At 36.1% G+C, this 20,452-nt stretch overlaps 1 protein-coding gene across 1 annotated transcript in view; it reads left to right on the forward strand.

The window, feature by feature from the left end:
- LOC148352106 (dynein regulatory complex subunit 2-like) overlaps positions 1–20,452 on the forward strand; it is a 74,717-nt gene that overhangs the window by 8,828 nt on the left and 45,437 nt on the right. Inside the window, exons 4-6 of the mRNA XM_088354987.1 lie at positions 754–904; positions 970–1,155; positions 3,463–3,681. Of these exons, the coding sequence (XP_088211113.1) occupies positions 754–904; positions 970–1,155; positions 3,463–3,681 (556 nt within the window). The remainder of the gene's footprint in view (positions 1–753; positions 905–969; positions 1,156–3,462; positions 3,682–20,452) is intronic.

Below are 20,452 nucleotides of genomic sequence, written 5' to 3' on the forward strand. Positions count from 1 at the left end.
AAGCATACAAGGAGAAAATGAAAAAAAGACAGGTTTGTGGTTATCCCTTTAATCGGTATATTACCAACACTAATTTAATACAGGAAATGAATTAATAATTTGATGATTAAAACTGAGGGCAGCACGGCGGCGCAGTGGTTAGCGCGTGTGCGGCACAGTTCTAAGGTCTTGGGAACCTCCTGTGTGGGTTCAAATCCAGCTTTCGGACTTCCTGTGCGGAGTTTGTATGTTCTCCCCGTGCTTGCGTGAGTTTCCTCCGGGCACTCCGGTTTCCTCCCACATTCCAAAGACATGCATTTCAGTGGATCGGCCAGTCCAAATTGTCCCTAGGTGTGAACGAGCGAGCGAGTTGTCTGTCCCTGTGTACCCTGCGATTGGCTGGTAACCAGTTCAGGGTGTCCCCTGCCCACTGCTCGATGATTGCTGGGATGGGCTCCAGCACCCCCGTGACCCTACTGAGGATAAGCGATGTAGCTGATGAGATGAGATGATTAAAACTGAATGAATATATAGATTTATATTATATATTTGTCACCGATTTACAATTTCAACCACGATAACACTAAATTTTGGGGACCCATAGATCTGTGTTGGGACCCATAGATTTTTGAGCATGCGAGTCCCCGGTACCCATCACTTTTCACAGGTAAAATGAACACTGCCTTTGCCAAGTAGCAAAGCCATAACCACTTATTTAAAATGAGTGACAAAAAGGAAATGCAAAACAATTGTATGCTAACGTGCTAACTGCAGGAACAGCATGGCGTCGCAGTCCGGGCATCAGCGTCAACACTTGGACGACGCGGCTTTCATATCGTCGCAGCAGCACGACGACATTTTGCGCCAAGTGCATAGCGTGTACGGCGACATCATGGAGGCCCAACGAAATGCTCAGCGAGAAAGGGTAGGTCAGCTAACTCAGTTAGGTCTCCATTTTGATCCGTCCTTACTGTTCCTACCTCCCGCCAGGTGGCGGCGCTGTGCAGCGCGGACGAGGCAAAAGTGGAAGAGAAACGGCGCCAGAAGCTGGAAGCAGAACGGGAATTGGAGCAGGAAGTGGAGCAGGCGTGTCGTCCGGCTCAACTTTTGATTTCCAGGAATCAAAAGTTGATAAATGAAACTAGCAAAGATGTGAAGAGAGTGCGCCATCTGCAGGTAAGCGTTGGTTCTCATTTTCTTACGGGCTTTTATTACGGCTCCCTTTTTTTGACTACATTCTGAACACTGCGGCTTATAGTATGATGCGGCTTTTCTTTTTTTATTCAATTGACATTAGGATATACACAAAGGAGTGCAACAAACATATTCTCAAAACTAAACTCGATGTACTGTACCGGCTATAATTCAGTGCACCGTACAATGAAAACTCTCTGCACATGCTTAACCATGCGACAAATCATAAAAGGGTTCCTACAATTTAAGAGAAGTTGAATTCAAGACTTTTTAAGACTTTTCTCATGCCTTTTGAAATCAAATTCAAGACCCAGTGGACAAAAAAAACCACACAATTGAAAGAAACAAAAGAAAAAAAAACACCACATGAAATAAAGGCAATTTTATTTATTTAATTATTTATAAATCACATTTTTTTTTTCTAGTTAAAATGTTTTTTTCGATTTGTAAAACATTGTCACGACCAGAACGGAATCAGGACCCAATTGCGTATCGTTTACCACAACTTTCATTGAAAGAAAGAGGAAAGGCTGCGCCCACGATGCAGTGTTAGCTGGATGCGGGAATCAAGTCGTGCCCGCACTCAGATTGTGATACGAATACGGGAGTGGATCTTCTGTAGAGAGCGATGGCGGTGTCAGGGACGGAAGAACAGGTCGGTAGCCGGGACAGGGAGAGCAAAAACGTGGTCGCGGTCGGAACGAGTCGTAAGCCAGGACGATGTACAATGTACTGTATTGCGATGATTATCGGTCGATCAATCATTGCTCAAATACGGTAGTATACCATAAACCTTGCGTAGTAACACACACATCTAGAATTGCTGTATGCATTTCTAATCTGTGGTATACAAGGAGTACTTTCAAATTTCTGGCCAATTTGGTGTTTATAGGTTCACCTTAAAGTCTGGAATATACAGTCATCACAAAATAATGAGGATCACACCAAGGTATCTGACCCAGTGAAGTAGACATAGTCAGGATTAAAAAAGGGTCGTAAGCCGGGACGGGGGAGCAGACGTGGTCGGGATCAAAACAGGTCGTAGCCAGAGACAAACGGGACAGGCGGAAGTCAGGGTAAAAAAAAGGCTTGCCCTGTATCAATAGAGGTTCGCAGATGGACTGACAACAGGAAAGTGAGAGAACTGGGTTTAAATATGGACAGGGAACCAATCAGAACACGCAGCGCTTGGCGCCAAATGAGCAGGCACAGGTGAGTCACATCGGTAATCATGACAAAATATCGCACTCCCCAAAGTTTTAGACGTGGAAAACGATAAATAAAGAGGATGATTACTGTATAATACGCTGCCCTACTTACGAACGAGAGCATTCATAAGTTGAATTTGTTCGTAAGTTGCTTCAGTGCTATATTTTCTATGTTTATGGTTTGTATATGTAGCCTGTATTGTTTTGTACTAAAAAAATAAACATTTCATAAAATAATATGCTCGATAAGATAAGTAAAGTGAGGTTTAACTTACTTTTGGAAGCGTTAGGCGACTTCCTCCTCCGTGGTAAAAAATGGCCGAAAAGAAAGCAGTCCGATCGTTTTCTCAACCGCATCAAGCTTTCTTATTCCACTCTAATTTTAAATGAAAATTGAACGGATGCACGAGATATTAAACAATAAAAATGTCAACGTTTTTAGCGCGCTGGAGATACAGTATAGAATGTTTACACACGAACTAGGAAGAAGAAGCGGACATCTTCTTCGGGGTGGATGCTGGGTGACCTCTCACAGCGCCACACGCCGGTAGCGACGGAAAGAAGCACTACAGTAATGTCCTCTACTCGGAAAAAGGTGCACACGATACAACTAACTTTTAATACGAAGCAATTCTAAAGTCAATCAATATAGAATCACTGGCAAATGATTAACTCTTCAGTGTTATAAATTAAAATAACTTTTGACTGTTTACAATTCAGCTTTCAACTAATTTAGACAGAACCTCTGAAAATACAGAAAAAATATCAAATAAAATCTGTATTGACATTTAATTGAGTACAAATTTGGCTCATTTTCCTGTTTTGACTCATTTATTTTCAACTTACACAAAAATCGCAAGCGTCTTAATCACGCCACAATGTGTTACTTTCCTTTACTAGACGTTTCCCCGCTGATTTTGTTATATTGTAAGAACTGAGTTATAAAAGGGGGTTGATTTTTATGTCCGTTCAACCCCTCGGCTTGAGATCCTTGTACGAAAGTAAAATGTCTTCCTTGGATTTTGATCAGGGGTGGTCTGTCGTGCGGAATTTATGATAAATGCTGTGACCCCCTTCACAGGCTGCTGTCGCTGATCTCCGCGCAAAACTTGGAGCTTTTCACACGGAATCGGCATCCGAAGCGAACGCCTTAACCGCGGCAAGCGGTGACGTGACGGCCAAGACCCGCCGACTTCGTGACGACATGAGCAAATCTCGGCAGGCGGCCAGGAAACGGCTTTCTCTGCTGGCGGTCCGGACCGACACCGCCACCCACAGGTTGAAGGAAGTCATCAGCAAGGTGAAGGGACTGCATTTCTATTGTGCTGTTGTGTCAAGTCATGTTTATTTGAGACGCGCTAAATCATAAGGAGTCTCAACAGACCACATATTATTGCAAACCACAAACTATTATGACACCATCCCCTGATCTAAAACCTACATGAGGGCAAGGAAAAACACAAACACCTCAACATGAGGAGAATGGAAAAACCTTGAGAAGGGACCGCACATGAGGCTGCAATAACAAATTATAAACAGATATTGTCAACATGAAATATAGGTCATTCATAAGCTATAACCTCTAACGTCTTTATTTATCCAAATTTTCGACATAGTAACCCCTTTTAGTTTTTACAACATACTAACCCTTTACGTCTTCTTTTCAACATTTTTGACATACTAACTTTTTGCGTCTTTTTTTCGACATTTTCTACATAGTAACATCTTATGTCTTTTTTTCGACATTTTTTACATAACCCTTATGGTTTTTTTCCACATTTTCGACATACTAACCCCTTGTGTCTTTTTTTTCACATTTTCGAAATACTAACCCCTTACGTCTTATTTTCGTCATTTTCGACATGCTAACCTCTTATGTCTTTTTTTTTCGGCATTTTTGACATGCTAACCCCTTATGGTTTTTTTCCGACATTTTCGACATACTAACCCCTTGCGTCTTTTTTTTCGCATTTTCGACATAGTAACCCCTTACGTCTTTTTTTCGACATAGTAACCTCTTATGTCTTTTTTTTGACATTTTCGAAATACTAACCCTTTACTTCATTTTTATGACATTTTCGACATAGTAACCCCTTACGTCTTTTTTTCGACATACTAACCCCTTGTTTTTTTTTCCACATTTTTGACATACTAACCCCTTATGTCTTTTTTCGACATAGTAACCCCTTGCGTCTTTTTTTTCGCATTTTCAACATAGTAACCCCTTACGTCTTTTTTTCGACATAGTAACCTCTTATGTCTTTTTTTTGACATTTTCGAAATACTAACCCTTTACTTCATTTTTATGACATTTTCGACATAGTAACCCCTTACGTCTTTTTTTCGACATACTAACCCCTTGTTTTTTTTTCCACATTTTTGACATACTAACCCCTTATGTCTTTTTTCGACATAGTAACCCCTTGCGTCTTTTTTTTCGCATTTTCGACATAGTAACCTCTTATGTCTTTTTTTCGACATTTTTTGACATACTAACCCCTTATGGTTTTTTTTCGACATTTTCGACATAGTAACCCCTTGCGTCTTTTTTTTCGCATTTTCGACATAGTAACCTCTTATGTCTTTTTTTTCGACATTTTCGACATACTAACCCCTTGCGTCTTTTTTTTCGCATTTTCGACATAGTAACCCCTTACGTCTTTTTTTCGACATAGTAACCTCTTATGTCTTTTTTTCGACATTTTTTGACATACTAACCCCTTATGGTTTTTTCCCGACATTTTCGACATAGTAACCCCTTGCGTCTTTTTTTTCGCATTTTCAACATAGTAACCCCTTACGTCTTTTTTTCGACATAGTAACCTCTTATGTCTTTTTTTTTGACATTTTCGAAATACTAACCCTTTACTTCATTTTTATGACATTTTCGACATAGTAACCCCTTACGTCTTTTTTTCGACATACTAACCCCTTGTTTTTTTTTCCACATTTTTGACATACTAACCCCTTATGTCTTTTTTCGACATAGTAACCCCTTGCGTCTTTTTTTTCGCATTTTCGACATAGTAACCTCTTATGTCTTTTTTTCGACATTTTTTGACATACTAACCCCTTATGGTTTTTTTCCGACATTTTCGACATACTAACCCCTTGCGTCTTTTTTTTCGCATTTTCGACATAGTAACCCCTTACGTCTTTTTTTCGACATAGTAACCTCTTATGTCTTTTTTTTGACATTTTCGAAATACTAACCCTTTACTTCATTTTTATGACATTTTCGACATAGTAACCCCTTACGTCTTTTTTTCGACATACTAACCCCTTGTTTTTTTTTCCACATTTTTGACATACTAACCCCTTATGTCTTTTTTCGACATAGTAACCCCTTGCGTCTTTTTTTTCGCATTTTCAACATAGTAACCCCTTACGTCTTTTTTTCGACATAGTAACCTCTTATGTCTTTTTTTTGACATTTTCGAAATACTAACCCTTTACTTCATTTTTATGACATTTTCGACATAGTAACCCCTTACGTCTTTTTTTCGACATACTAACCCCTTGTTTTTTTTTCCACATTTTTGACATACTAACCCCTTATGTCTTTTTTCGACATAGTAACCCCTTGCGTCTTTTTTTTCGCATTTTCGACATAGTAACCTCTTATGTCTTTTTTTCGACATTTTTTGACATACTAACCCCTTATGGTTTTTTTTCGACATTTTCGACATAGTAACCCCTTGCGTCTTTTTTTTCGCATTTTCAACATAGTAACCCCTTACGTCTTTTTTTCGACATAGTAACCTCTTATGTCTTTTTTTCGACATTTTTTGACATACTAACCCCTTATGGTTTTTTCCCGACATTTTCGACATAGTAACCCCTTGCGTCTTTTTTTTCGCATTTTCAACATAGTAACCCCTTACGTCTTTTTTTCGACATAGTAACCTCTTATGTCTTTTTTTTTGACATTTTCGAAATACTAACCCTTTACTTCATTTTTATGACATTTTCGACATAGTAACCCCTTACGTCTTTTTTTCGACATACTAACCCCTTGTTTTTTTTTCCACATTTTTGACATACTAACCCCTTATGTCTTTTTTCGACATAGTAACCCCTTGCGTCTTTTTTTTCGCATTTTCGACATAGTAACCTCTTATGTCTTTTTTTCGACATTTTTTGACATACTAACCCCTTATGGTTTTTTTTCGACATTTTCGACATAGTAACCCCTTGCGTCTTTTTTTTCGCATTTTCGACATAGTAACCTCTTATGTCTTTTTTTTCGACATTTTCGACATACTAACCCCTTGCGTCTTTTTTTTCGCATTTTCGACATAGTAACCCCTTACGTCTTTTTTTCGACATAGTAACCTCTTATGTCTTTTTTTCGACATTTTTTGACATACTAACCCCTTATGGTTTTTTCCCGACATTTTCGACATAGTAACCCCTTGCGTCTTTTTTTTCGCATTTTCAACATAGTAACCCCTTACGTCTTTTTTTCGACATAGTAACCTCTTATGTCTTTTTTTTTGACATTTTCGAAATACTAACCCTTTACTTCATTTTTATGACATTTTCGACATAGTAACCCCTTACGTCTTTTTTTCGACATACTAACCCCTTGTTTTTTTTTCCACATTTTTGACATACTAACCCCTTATGTCTTTTTTCGACATAGTAACCCCTTGCGTCTTTTTTTTCGCATTTTCGACATAGTAACCTCTTATGTCTTTTTTTCGACATTTTTTGACATACTAACCCCTTATGGTTTTTTTTCGACATTTTCGACATAGTAACCCCTTGCGTCTTTTTTTCGCATTTTCGACATAGTAACCTCTTATGTCTTTTTTTTCGACATTTTCGACATACTAACCCCTTGCGTCTTTTTTTTCGCATTTTCGACATAGTAACCCCTTACGTCTTTTTTTCGACATAGTAACCTCTTATGTCTTTTTTTTTGACATTTTCAAAATACTAACCCCTTACTTCATTTTTATGACATTTTCGACATAGTAACCCCTTACGTCTTTTTTCGACATACTAACCCCTTGTTTTTTTTTCCACATTTTTGACATACTAACCCCTTATGTCTTTTTTCGACATAGTAACCCCTTGCGTCTTTTTTTTCGCATTTTCGACATAGTAACCTCTTATGTCTTTTTTTCGACATTTTTTGACATACTAACCCCTTATGGTTTTTTTTCGACATTTTCGACATAGTAACCCCTTGCGTCTTTTTTTTCGCATTTTCGACATAGTAACCTCTTATGTCTTTTTTTCGACATTTTCGACATACTAACCCCTTGCGTCTTTTTTTTCGCATTTTCGACATAGTAACCCCTTGCGTCTTTTTTTTCGCATTTTCAACATAGTAACCCCTTACGTCTTTTTTTCGACATAGTAACCTCTTATGTCTTTTTTTTGACATTTTCGAAATACTAACCCTTTACTTCATTTTTGACATTTTCGACATAGTAACCCCTTACGTCTTTTTTTCGACATACTAACCCCTTGTTTTTTTTTCCACATTTTTGACATACTAACCCCTTATGTCTTTTTTCGACATAGTAACCCCTTGCGTCTTTTTTTTCGCATTTTCGACATAGTAACCTCTTATGTCTTTTTTTCGACATTTTTTGACATACTAACCCCTTATGGTTTTTTTTCGACATTTTCGACATAGTAACGCCTTACGTCTTTTTTTTCGCATTTTCGACATAGTAACCTCTTATGTCTTTTTTTTCGACATTTTCGACATACTAACCCCTTGCGTCTTTTTTTTCGCATTTTCGACATAGTAACCCCTTACGTCTTTTTTTCGACATAGTAACCTCTTATGTCTTTTTTTTTGACATTTTCAAAATACTAACCCCTTACTTCATTTTTATGACATTTTCGACATAGTAACCCCTTACGTCTTTTTTCGACATACTAACCCCTTGTTTTTTTTTCCACATTTTTGACATACTAACCCCTTATGTCTTTTTTCGACATAGTAACCCCTTGCGTCTTTTTTTTCGCATTTTCGACATAGTAACCTCTTATGTCTTTTTTTCGACATTTTTTGACATACTAACCCCTTATGGTTTTTTTTCGACATTTTCGACATAGTAACCCCTTGCGTCTTTTTTTTCGCATTTTCGACATAGTAACCTCTTATGTCTTTTTTTTCGACATTTTCGACATACTAACCCCTTGCGTCTTTTTTTTCGCATTTTCGACATAGTAACCCCTTACGTCTTTTTTTCGACATAGTAACCTCTTATGTCTTTTTTTCGACATTTTTTGACATACTAACCCCTTATGGTTTTTTCCCGACATTTTCGACATAGTAACCCCTTGCGTCTTTTTTTTCGCATTTTCAACATAGTAACCCCTTACGTCTTTTTTTCGACATAGTAACCTCTTATGTCTTTTTTTTTGACATTTTCGAAATACTAACCCTTTACTTCATTTTTATGACATTTTCGACATAGTAACCCCTTACGTCTTTTTTTCGACATACTAACCCCTTGTTTTTTTTTCCACATTTTTGACATACTAACCCCTTATGTCTTTTTTCGACATAGTAACCCCTTGCGTCTTTTTTTTCGCATTTTCGACATAGTAACCTCTTATGTCTTTTTTTCGACATTTTTTGACATACTAACCCCTTATGGTTTTTTTCCGACATTTTCGACATACTAACCCCTTGCGTCTTTTTTTTCGCATTTTCGACATAGTAACCCCTTACGTCTTTTTTTCGACATAGTAACCTCTTATGTCTTTTTTTTGACATTTTCGAAATACTAACCCTTTACTTCATTTTTATGACATTTTCGACATAGTAACCCCTTACGTCTTTTTTTCGACATACTAACCCCTTGTTTTTTTTTCCACATTTTTGACATACTAACCCCTTATGTCTTTTTTCGACATAGTAACCCCTTGCGTCTTTTTTTTCGCATTTTCAACATAGTAACCCCTTACGTCTTTTTTTCGACATAGTAACCTCTTATGTCTTTTTTTTGACATTTTCGAAATACTAACCCTTTACTTCATTTTTATGACATTTTCGACATAGTAACCCCTTACGTCTTTTTTTCGACATACTAACCCCTTGTTTTTTTTTCCACATTTTTGACATACTAACCCCTTATGTCTTTTTTCGACATAGTAACCCCTTGCGTCTTTTTTTTCGCATTTTCGACATAGTAACCTCTTATGTCTTTTTTTCGACATTTTTTGACATACTAACCCCTTATGGTTTTTTTTCGACATTTTCGACATAGTAACCCCTTGCGTCTTTTTTTTCGCATTTTCGACATAGTAACCTCTTATGTCTTTTTTTTCGACATTTTCGACATACTAACCCCTTGCGTCTTTTTTTTCGCATTTTCGACATAGTAACCCCTTACGTCTTTTTTTCGACATAGTAACCTCTTATGTCTTTTTTTCGACATTTTTTGACATACTAACCCCTTATGGTTTTTTCCCGACATTTTCGACATAGTAACCCCTTGCGTCTTTTTTTTCGCATTTTCAACATAGTAACCCCTTACGTCTTTTTTTCGACATAGTAACCTCTTATGTCTTTTTTTTTGACATTTTCGAAATACTAACCCTTTACTTCATTTTTATGACATTTTCGACATAGTAACCCCTTACGTCTTTTTTTCGACATACTAACCCCTTGTTTTTTTTTCCACATTTTTGACATACTAACCCCTTATGTCTTTTTTCGACATAGTAACCCCTTGCGTCTTTTTTTTCGCATTTTCGACATAGTAACCTCTTATGTCTTTTTTTCGACATTTTTTGACATACTAACCCCTTATGGTTTTTTTTCGACATTTTCGACATAGTAACCCCTTGCGTCTTTTTTTTCGCATTTTCGACATAGTAACCTCTTATGTCTTTTTTTTCGACATTTTCGACATACTAACCCCTTGCGTCTTTTTTTTCGCATTTTCGACATAGTAACCCCTTACGTCTTTTTTTCGACATAGTAACCTCTTATGTCTTTTTTTTTGACATTTTCAAAATACTAACCCCTTACTTCATTTTTATGACATTTTCGACATAGTAACCCCTTACGTCTTTTTTCGACATACTAACCCCTTGTTTTTTTTTCCACATTTTTGACATACTAACCCCTTATGTCTTTTTTCGACATAGTAACCCCTTGCGTCTTTTTTTTCGCATTTTCGACATAGTAACCTCTTATGTCTTTTTTTCGACATTTTTTGACATACTAACCCCTTATGGTTTTTTTTCGACATTTTCGACATAGTAACCCCTTGCGTCTTTTTTTTCGCATTTTCGACATAGTAACCTCTTATGTCTTTTTTTCGACATTTTCGACATACTAACCCCTTGCGTCTTTTTTTTCGCATTTTCGACATAGTAACCCCTTGCGTCTTTTTTTTCGCATTTTCAACATAGTAACCCCTTACGTCTTTTTTTCGACATAGTAACCTCTTATGTCTTTTTTTTGACATTTTCGAAATACTAACCCTTTACTTCATTTTTATGACATTTTCGACATAGTAACCCCTTACGTCTTTTTTTCGACATACTAACCCCTTGTTTTTTTTTCCACATTTTTGACATACTAACCCCTTATGTCTTTTTTCGACATAGTAACCCCTTGCGTCTTTTTTTTCGCATTTTCAACATAGTAACCCCTTACGTCTTTTTTTCGACATAGTAACCTCTTATGTCTTTTTTTTGACATTTTCGAAATACTAACCCTTTACTTCATTTTTATGACATTTTCGACATAGTAACCCCTTACGTCTTTTTTTCGACATACTAACCCCTTGTTTTTTTTTCCACATTTTTGACATACTAACCCCTTATGTCTTTTTTCGACATAGTAACCCCTTGCGTCTTTTTTTTCGCATTTTCGACATAGTAACCTCTTATGTCTTTTTTTCGACATTTTTTGACATACTAACCCCTTATGGTTTTTTTTCGACATTTTCGACATAGTAACGCCTTACGTCTTTTTTTTCGCATTTTCGACATAGTAACCTCTTATGTCTTTTTTTTCGACATTTTCGACATACTAACCCCTTGCGTCTTTTTTTTCGCATTTTCGACATAGTAACCCCTTACGTCTTTTTTTCGACATAGTAACCTCTTATGTCTTTTTTTTTGACATTTTCAAAATACTAACCCCTTACTTCATTTTTATGACATTTTCGACATAGTAACCCCTTACGTCTTTTTTCGACATACTAACCCCTTGTTTTTTTTTCCACATTTTTGACATACTAACCCCTTATGTCTTTTTTCGACATAGTAACCCCTTGCGTCTTTTTTTTCGCATTTTCGACATAGTAACCTCTTATGTCTTTTTTTCGACATTTTTTGACATACTAACCCCTTATGTTTTTTTTTCGACATTTTCGACATACTAACCCCTTGCGTCTTTTTTCGACATTTTCGACATAGTAACCCCTTGCGTCTTTTTTTTCGCATTTTCGACATAGTAACCCCTTGCGTCTTTTTTTTCGCATTTTCGACATAGTAACCCCTTGCGTCTTTTTTTCGACATAGTAACCTCTTATGTCTTTTTTTTCGACATTTTCGAAATACTAACCCCTTACGTCTTATTTTCGTCATTTTCGACATGCTAACCTCTTATGTCTTTTTTTTCGACATTTTCGAAATACTAACCCCTTACTTCATTTTTATGACATTTTCGACATAGTAACCCTTTACGTCTTTTTTTCGACAAACTAACCCCTTGCGTCTTTTTTTTCGACATTTTTTGACATACTAACCCCTTGTGTCTTTTTTTTCCGTTTTCGACATAGTAACCTCTTATGTCTTTTTTTCGACATTTTCGACATACTAACCCCTTGCGTCTTTTTTTTCGCATTTTCGACATAGTAACCCATTGCGTCTTTTTTTCGACATAGTAACCTCTTATGTCTTTTTTTTTCGGCATTTTTGACATGCTAACCCCTTATGGTTTTTTTTCGCATTTTCGACATAGTAACCTCTTATGTCTTTTTTTCGACATTTTTTCGACATAGTAACCTCTTATGTCTTTTTTTTCGACATTTTCGAAATAGTAACCCCTTACGTCATTTTTATGACATTTTCGACATAGTAACCCCTTACGTCTTTTTTTTGACATACTGACCCCTTGCGTCTTTTTTTCGACATTTTCGACATAGTAACCCCTTGCGTCTTTTTTTCGCATTTTCGACATAGTAACCTCTTATGTCTTTTTTTCGACATTTTTTGACATACTAACCCCTTATGGTTTTTTTTCGACATTTTCGACATAGTAACCCCTTGCGTCTTTTTTTTCGCATTTTCGACATAGTAACCCCTTACGACTTTTTTTCGACATTTTTTGACATACTAACCCCTTAAGGTTTTTTTTCGACATTTTCGAAATACTAACCCCTTACGTCATTTTTATGACATTTTCGACATAGTAACCTCTTGTCTTTTTTTTCTACATTTCTGACATACTAACCCCTTATGTCTTTTTTCGACAAACTAACCCCTTGCGTCTTTTTTTCGACATTTTTTGACATACTAACCCCTTGCGTCTTTTTTTTCGCATTTTCGACATAGTAACCCCTTACGACTTTTTTTCGACATAGTAACCTCTTATGTCTTTTTTTTCGACATTTTTGAAATACTAACCCCTTACGTCATTTTTATGACATTTTCGACATAGTAACCCTTTGCGGGTTTTTTTCGACATTTTCGACATAGTAACCCCTTACGTCTTTTTTTGACATAGTGACCTCTTATGTCTTTTTTTCGACATTTTCGACATAGTAACCCCTTACGTCTTTTTTTCGACATACTAACCCCTTATGTTTTTTTTTCCACATTTTTGACATAGTAACCCCTTACGACTTTTTTTCGACATAGTAACCTCTTATGTCTTTTTTTTCGACATTTTTGAAATACTAACCCCTTACGTCATTTTTATGACATTTTCGACATAGTAACCCTTTGCGGGTTTTTTTCGACATTTTCGACATAGTGACCTCTTATGTCTTTTTTTCGACATTTTCGACATACTAACCCCTTATGTCTTTTTTCGACAAACTAACCCCTTGCGTCTTTTTTTCGACATTTTCGACATAGTAACCCCTTGCGTCTTTTTTTTCGACATTTTCGACATACTAACCCCTTGCGTCTTTTTTTCGACATTTTCGACATAGTAACCTCTTGTCTTTTTTTTCTACATTTCTGACATACTAACCCCTTATGTCTTTTTTCGACAAACTAACCCCTTGCGTCTTTTTTTCGACATTTTTTGACATACTAACCCCTTGCGTCTTTTTTTTCGCATTTTCGACATAGTAACCCCTTACGACTTTTTTTCGACATAGTAACCTCTTATGTCTTTTTTTTCGACATTTTTGAAATACTAACCCCTTACGTCATTTTTATGACATTTTCGACATAGTAACCCTTTGCGGTTTTTTTTCGACATTTTCGACATAGTAACCCCTTACGTCTTTTTTTGACATAGTGACCTCTTATGTCTTTTTTTCGACATTTTCGACATAGTAACCCCTTACGTCTTTTTTTCGACATACTAACCCCTTATGTTTTTTTTTCCACATTTTTGACATACTAACCCCTTATGTCTTTTTTCGACAAACTAACCCCTTGCGTCTTTTTTTCGACATTTTCGACATAGTAACCCCTTGCGTCTTTTTTTGACATAGTGACCTCTTATGTCTTTTTTTCGACATTTTCGACATACTAACCCCTTATGTTTTTTTTCCCACATTTTTGACATACTAACCCCTTATGTCTTTTTTCGACAAACTAACCCCTTGCGTCTTTTTTTCGACATTTTCGACATAGTAACCCCTTGCGTCTTTTTTTCGACATTTTCGACATAGTAACCCCTTGCGTCTTTTTTTTCGACATTTTTGAAATACTAACCCCTTACGTCATTTTTATGACATTTTCGACATAGTAACCTCTTGTCTGTTTTTTCTACATTTCTGACATACTAACCCCTTATGTCTTTTTTTGACAAACTAACCCCTTGCGTCTTTTTTTCGACAATCTTTGACATACTAACCCCTTGCGTCTTTTTTTTCGCATTTTCGACATAGTAACCCCTTACGACTTTTTTTCGACATAGTAACCTCTTATGTCTTTTTTTTCGACATTTTTGAAATACTAACCCCTTACGTCATTTTTATGACATTTTCGACATAGTAACCCTTTGCGGGTTTTTTTCGACATTTTCGACATAGTAACCCCTTACGTCTTTTTTTGACATAGTGACCTCTTATGTCTTTTTTTCGACATTTTCGACATACTAACCCCTTATGTTTTTTTTTCCACATTTTTGACATACTAACCCCTTATGTCTTTTTTCGACAAACTAACCCCTTGCGTCTTTTTTTCGACATTTTTTGACATACTAACCCCTTGCGTCTTTTTTTTCGCATTTTCGACATAGTAACCCCTTACGACTTTTTTTCGACATAGTAACCCCTTACGTCTTTTTTTGACATAGTGACCTCTTATGTCTTTTTTTCGACATTTTCGACATAGTAACCCCTTACGTCTTTTTTTCGACATACTAACCCCTTATGTTTTTTTTTCCACATTTTTGACATACTAACCCCTTATGTCTTTTTTCGACAAACTAACCCCTTGCGTCTTTTTTTTGACATTTTCGACATAGTAACCCCTTGCGTCTTTTTTTTTCGACATTTTTTGACATACTAACCCCTTAAGGTTTTTTTTCGACATTTTCGACATACTAACCCCTTGCGTCTTTTTTTCGACATTTTCGACATAGTAACCTCTTGTCTTTTTTTTCTACATTTCTGACATACTAACCCCTTATGTCTTTTTTCGACAAACTAACCCCTTGCGTCTTTTTTTCGACATTTTTTGACATACTAACCCCTTGCGTCTTTTTTTTCGCATTTTCGACATAGTAACCCCTTACGACTTTTTTTCGACATAGTAACCTCTTATGTCTTTTTTTTCGACATTTTTGAAATACTAACCCCTTACGTCATTTTTATGACATTTTCGACATAGTAACCCTTTGCGGGTTTTTTTCGACATTTTCGACATAGTAACCCCTTACGTCTTTTTTTTGACATAGTGACCTCTTATGTCTTTTTTTCGACATTTTCGACATAGTAACCCCTTACGTCTTTTTTTCGACATACTAACCCCTTATGTTTTTTTTTTCCACATTTTTGACATACTAACCCCTTATGTCTTTTTTCGACAAACTAACCCCTTGCGTCTTTTTTTTGACATTTTCGACATAGTAACCCCTTGCGTCTTTTTTTTTCGACATTTTTTGACATACTAACCCCTTGCGTCTTTTTTTTCGCATTTTCGACATAGTAACCTCTTATGTCTTTTTTTCGACATTTTTTGACATACTAACCCCTTAAGGTTTTTTTTCGACATTTTCGACATAGTAACCCCTTGCGTCTTTTTTTTCGCATTTTCGACATAGTAACCCCTTACGACTTTTTTTCGACATTTTTTGACATACTAACCCCTTAAGGTTTTTTTTCGACATTTTCGACATAGTAACGCCTTACGTCTTTTTTTTCCACATTTTCGAAATACTAACCCCTTACGTCATTTTTATGACATTTTCGACATAGTAACCCCTTACGTCTTTTTTTTGACATAGTGACCTCTTATGTCTTTTTTTCGACATTTTCGACATAGTAACCCCTTGCGTCTTTTTTTCGACATTTTTTGACATACTAACCCCTTAAGGTTTTTTTTCGACATTTTCGACATACTAACCCCTTGCGTCTTTTTTTTCGCATTTTCGACATAGTAACCTCTTGTCTTTTTTTTCTACATTTCTGACATACTAACCCCTTATGTCTTTTTTCGACAAACTAACCCCTTGCGTCTTTTTTTCGACATTTTTTGACATACTAACCCCTTGCGTCTTTTTTTTCGCATTTTCGACATAGTAACCCCTTACGACTTTTTTTCGACATAGTAACCTCTTATGTCTTTTTTTTCGACATTTTTGAAATACTAACCCCTTACGTCATTTTTATGACATTTTCGACATAGTAACCCTTTGCGGGTTTTTTTCGACATTTTCGACATAGTAACCCCTTACGTCTTTTTTTGACATAGTGACCTCTTATGTCTTTTTTTCGACATTTTCGACATAGTAACCCCTTACGTCTTTTTTTCGACATACTAACCCCTTATGTTTTTTTTCGACAAACTAACCCCTTGCGTCTTTTTTTCGACATTTTCGACATAGTAACCCCTTGCGTCTTTTTTTTCGACATTTTTTGACATACTAACCCCTTAAGGTTTTTTTTCGACATTTTCGACATACTAACCCCTTGCGTCTTTTTTCCGACATTTTCGACATAGTAACCCCTTGCGTCTTTTTTTTCGACATTTTTGAAATACTAACCCCTTACGTCATTTTTATGACATTTTCGACATAGTAACCCCTTGCGTTTTTTTTTCGACATTTTCGACATGCTAACCCCTTGCGTCTTATTTTCGTCATTTTCGACACGCTAACCTCCTATGTCTTTTTTTTCGGCATTTTTGACATTCTAACCCTTTTTGTCTTTTTTTTGACATTTTCGACATAGTAACTGCTTGTCTTTTTTTCGACATTTTTGACATAGACACCACTTACGTCTTTTTTTCGACATTTTTGAAATACTAACCCCTTACGTCATTTTTATGACATTTTCGACATAGTAACCCTTTGCGGGTTTTTTTCGACATTTTCGACATAGTAACCCCTTACGTCTTTTTTTGACATAGTGACCTCTTATGTCTTTTTTTCGACATTTTCGACATACTAACCCCTTGCGTCTTTTTTTCGACATTTTCGACATAGTAACCTCTTGTCTTTTTTTTCTACATTTCTGACATACTAACCCCTTATGTCTTTTTTCGACAAACTAACCCCTTGCGTCTTTTTTTCGACATTTTTTGACATACTAACCCCTTGCGTCTTTTTTTTCGCATTTTCGACATAGTAACCCCTTACGACTTTTTTTCGACATAGTAACCTCTTATGTCTTTTTTTTCGACATTTTTGAAATACTAACCCCTTACGTCATTTTTATGACATTTTCGACATAGTAACCCTTTGCGGGTTTTTTTCGACATTTTCGACATAGTAACCCCTTACGTCTTTTTTTGACATAGTGACCTCTTATGTCTTTTTTTCGACATTTTCGACATAGTAACCCCTTACGTCTTTTTTTCGACATACTAACCCCTTATGTTTTTTTTTCCACATTTTTGACATACTAACCCCTTATGTCTTTTTTCGACAAACTAACCCCTTGCGTCTTTTTTTCGACATTTTCGACATAGTAACCCCTTGCGTCTTTTTTTGACATAGTGACCTCTTATGTCTTTTTTTCGACATTTTCGACATACTAACCCCTTATGTTTTTTTTCCCACATTTTTGACATACTAACCCCTTATGTCTTTTTTCGACAAACTAACCCCTTGCGTCTTTTTTTCGACATTTTCGACATAGTAACCCCTTGCGTCTTTTTTTCGACATTTTCGACATAGTAACCCCTTGCGTCTTTTTTTTCGACATTTTTGAAATACTAACCCCTTACGTCATTTTTATGACATTTTCGACATAGTAACCTCTTGTCTGTTTTTTCTACATTTCTGACATACTAACCCCTTATGTCTTTTTTCGACAAACTAACCCCTTGCGTCTTTTTTTCGACATTTTTTGACATACTAACCCCTTGCGTCTTTTTTTTCGCATTTTCGACATAGTAACCCCTTACGACTTTTTTTCGACATAGTAACCTCTTATGTCTTTTTTTTCGACATTTTTGAAATACTAACCCCTTACGTCATTTTTATGACATTTTCGACATAGTAACCCTTTGCGGGTTTTTTTCGACATTTTCGACATAGTAACCCCTTACGTCTTTTTTTGACATAGTGACCTCTTATGTCTTTTTTTCGACATTTTCGACATAGTAACCCCTTACGTCTTTTTTTCGACATACTAACCCCTTATGTTTTTTTTTCCACATTTTTGACATACTAACCCCTTATGTCTTTTTTCGACAAACTAACCCCTTGCGTCTTTTTTTTGACATTTTCGACATAGTAACCCCTTGCGTCTTTTTTTTTCGACATTTTTTGACATACTAACCCCTTGCGTCTTTTTTTTCGCATTTTCGACATAGTAACCTCTTATGTCTTTTTTTCGACATTTTTTGACATACTAACCCCTTATGGTTTTTTTTCGACATTTTCGACATAGTAACCCCTTGCGTCTTTTTTTTCGCATTTTCGACATAGTAACCCCTTACGACTTTTTTTCGACATTTTTTGACATACTAACCCCTTAAGGTTTTTTTTCGACATTTTCGACATAGTAACGCCTTACGTCTTTTTTTTCCACATTTTCGAAATACTAACCCCTTACGTCATTTTTATGACATTTTCGACATAGTAACCCCTTACGTCTTTTTTTTGACATAGTGACCTCTTATGTCTTTTTTTCGACATTTTCGACATAGTAACCCCTTGCGTCTTTTTTTTCGCATTTTCGACATAGTAACCTCTTACGTCTTTTTTTCGACATTTTTTGACATACTAACCCCTTAAGGTTTTTTTTCGACATTTTCGACATACTAACCCCTTGCGTCTTTTTTTTCGCATTTTCGACATAGTAACCTCTTGTCTTTTTTTTCTACATTTCTGACATACTAACCCCTTATGTCTTTTTTCGACAAACTAACCCCTTGCGTCTTTTTTTTGACATTTTTTGACATACTAACCCCTTGCGTCTTTTTTTTCGCATTTTCGACATAGTAACCCCTTACGACTTTTTTTCGACATAGTAACCTCTTATGTCTTTTTTTTCGACATTTTTGAAATACTAACCCCTTACGTCATTTTTATGACATTTTCGACATAGTAACCCTTTGCGGGTTTTTTTCGACATTTTCGACATAGTAACCCCTTACGTCTTTTTTTGACATAGTGACCTCTTATGTCTTTTTTTCGACATTTTCGACATAGTAACCCCTTGCGTCTTTTTTTTCGACATTTTTTGACATACTAACCCCTTAAGGTTTTTTTTCGACATTTTCGACATACTAACCCCTTGCGTCTTTTTTTCGACATTTTCGACATAGTAACCTCTTGTCTTTTTTTTCTACATTTCTGACATACTAACCCCTTATGTCTTTTTTCGACAAACTAACCCCTTGCGTCTTTTTTTCGACATTTTTTGACATACTAACCCCTTGCGTCTTTTTTTTCGCATTTTCGACATAGTAACCCCTTACGACTTTTTTTCGACATTTTTGAAATACTAACCCCTTACGTCATTTTTATGACATTTTCGACATAGTAACCCTTTGCGGGTTTTTTTCGACATTTTCGACATAGTAACCCCTTACGTCTTTTTTTGACATAGTGACCTCTTATGTCTTTTTTTCGACATTTTCGACATAGTAACCCCTTACGTCTTTTTTTCGACATACTAACCCCTTATGTTTTTTTTTCCACATTTTTGACATACTAACCCCTTATGTCTTTTTTCGACAAACTAACCCCTTGCGTCTTTTTTTCGACATTTTCGACATAGTAACCCCTTGCGTCTTTTTTTGACATAGTGACCTCTTATGTCTTTTTTTCGACATTTTCGACATACTAACCCCTTATGTTTTTTTTCCCACATTTTTGACATACTAACCCCTTACGTCATTTTTATGACATTTTCGACATAGTAACCCCTTACGTCTTTTTTTTGACATAGTGACCTCTTATGTCTTTTTTTCGACATTTTCGACATAGTAACCCCTTGCGTCTTTTTTTTCGCATTTTCGACATAGTAACCTCTTACGTCTTTTTTTCGACATTTTTTGACATACTAACCCCTTAAGGTTTTTTTTCGACATTTTCGACATACTAACCCCTTGCGTCTTTTTTTTCGCATTTTCGACATAGTAACCTCTTGTCTTTTTTTTCTACATTTCTGACATACTAACCCCTTATGTCTTTTTTCGACAAACTAACCCCTTGCGTCTTTTTTTTGACATTTTTTGACATACTAACCCCTTGCGTCTTTTTTTTCGCATTTTCGACATAG

Source organism: Urocampus carinirostris, chromosome 15, assembly GCF_059441175.1.
Source record: "Urocampus carinirostris isolate Australia breed hairy pipefish chromosome 15, RoL_Ucar_1.0, whole genome shotgun sequence".
In the NCBI taxonomy this organism is placed as follows: domain Eukaryota; kingdom Metazoa; phylum Chordata; class Actinopteri; order Syngnathiformes; family Syngnathidae; genus Urocampus; species Urocampus carinirostris.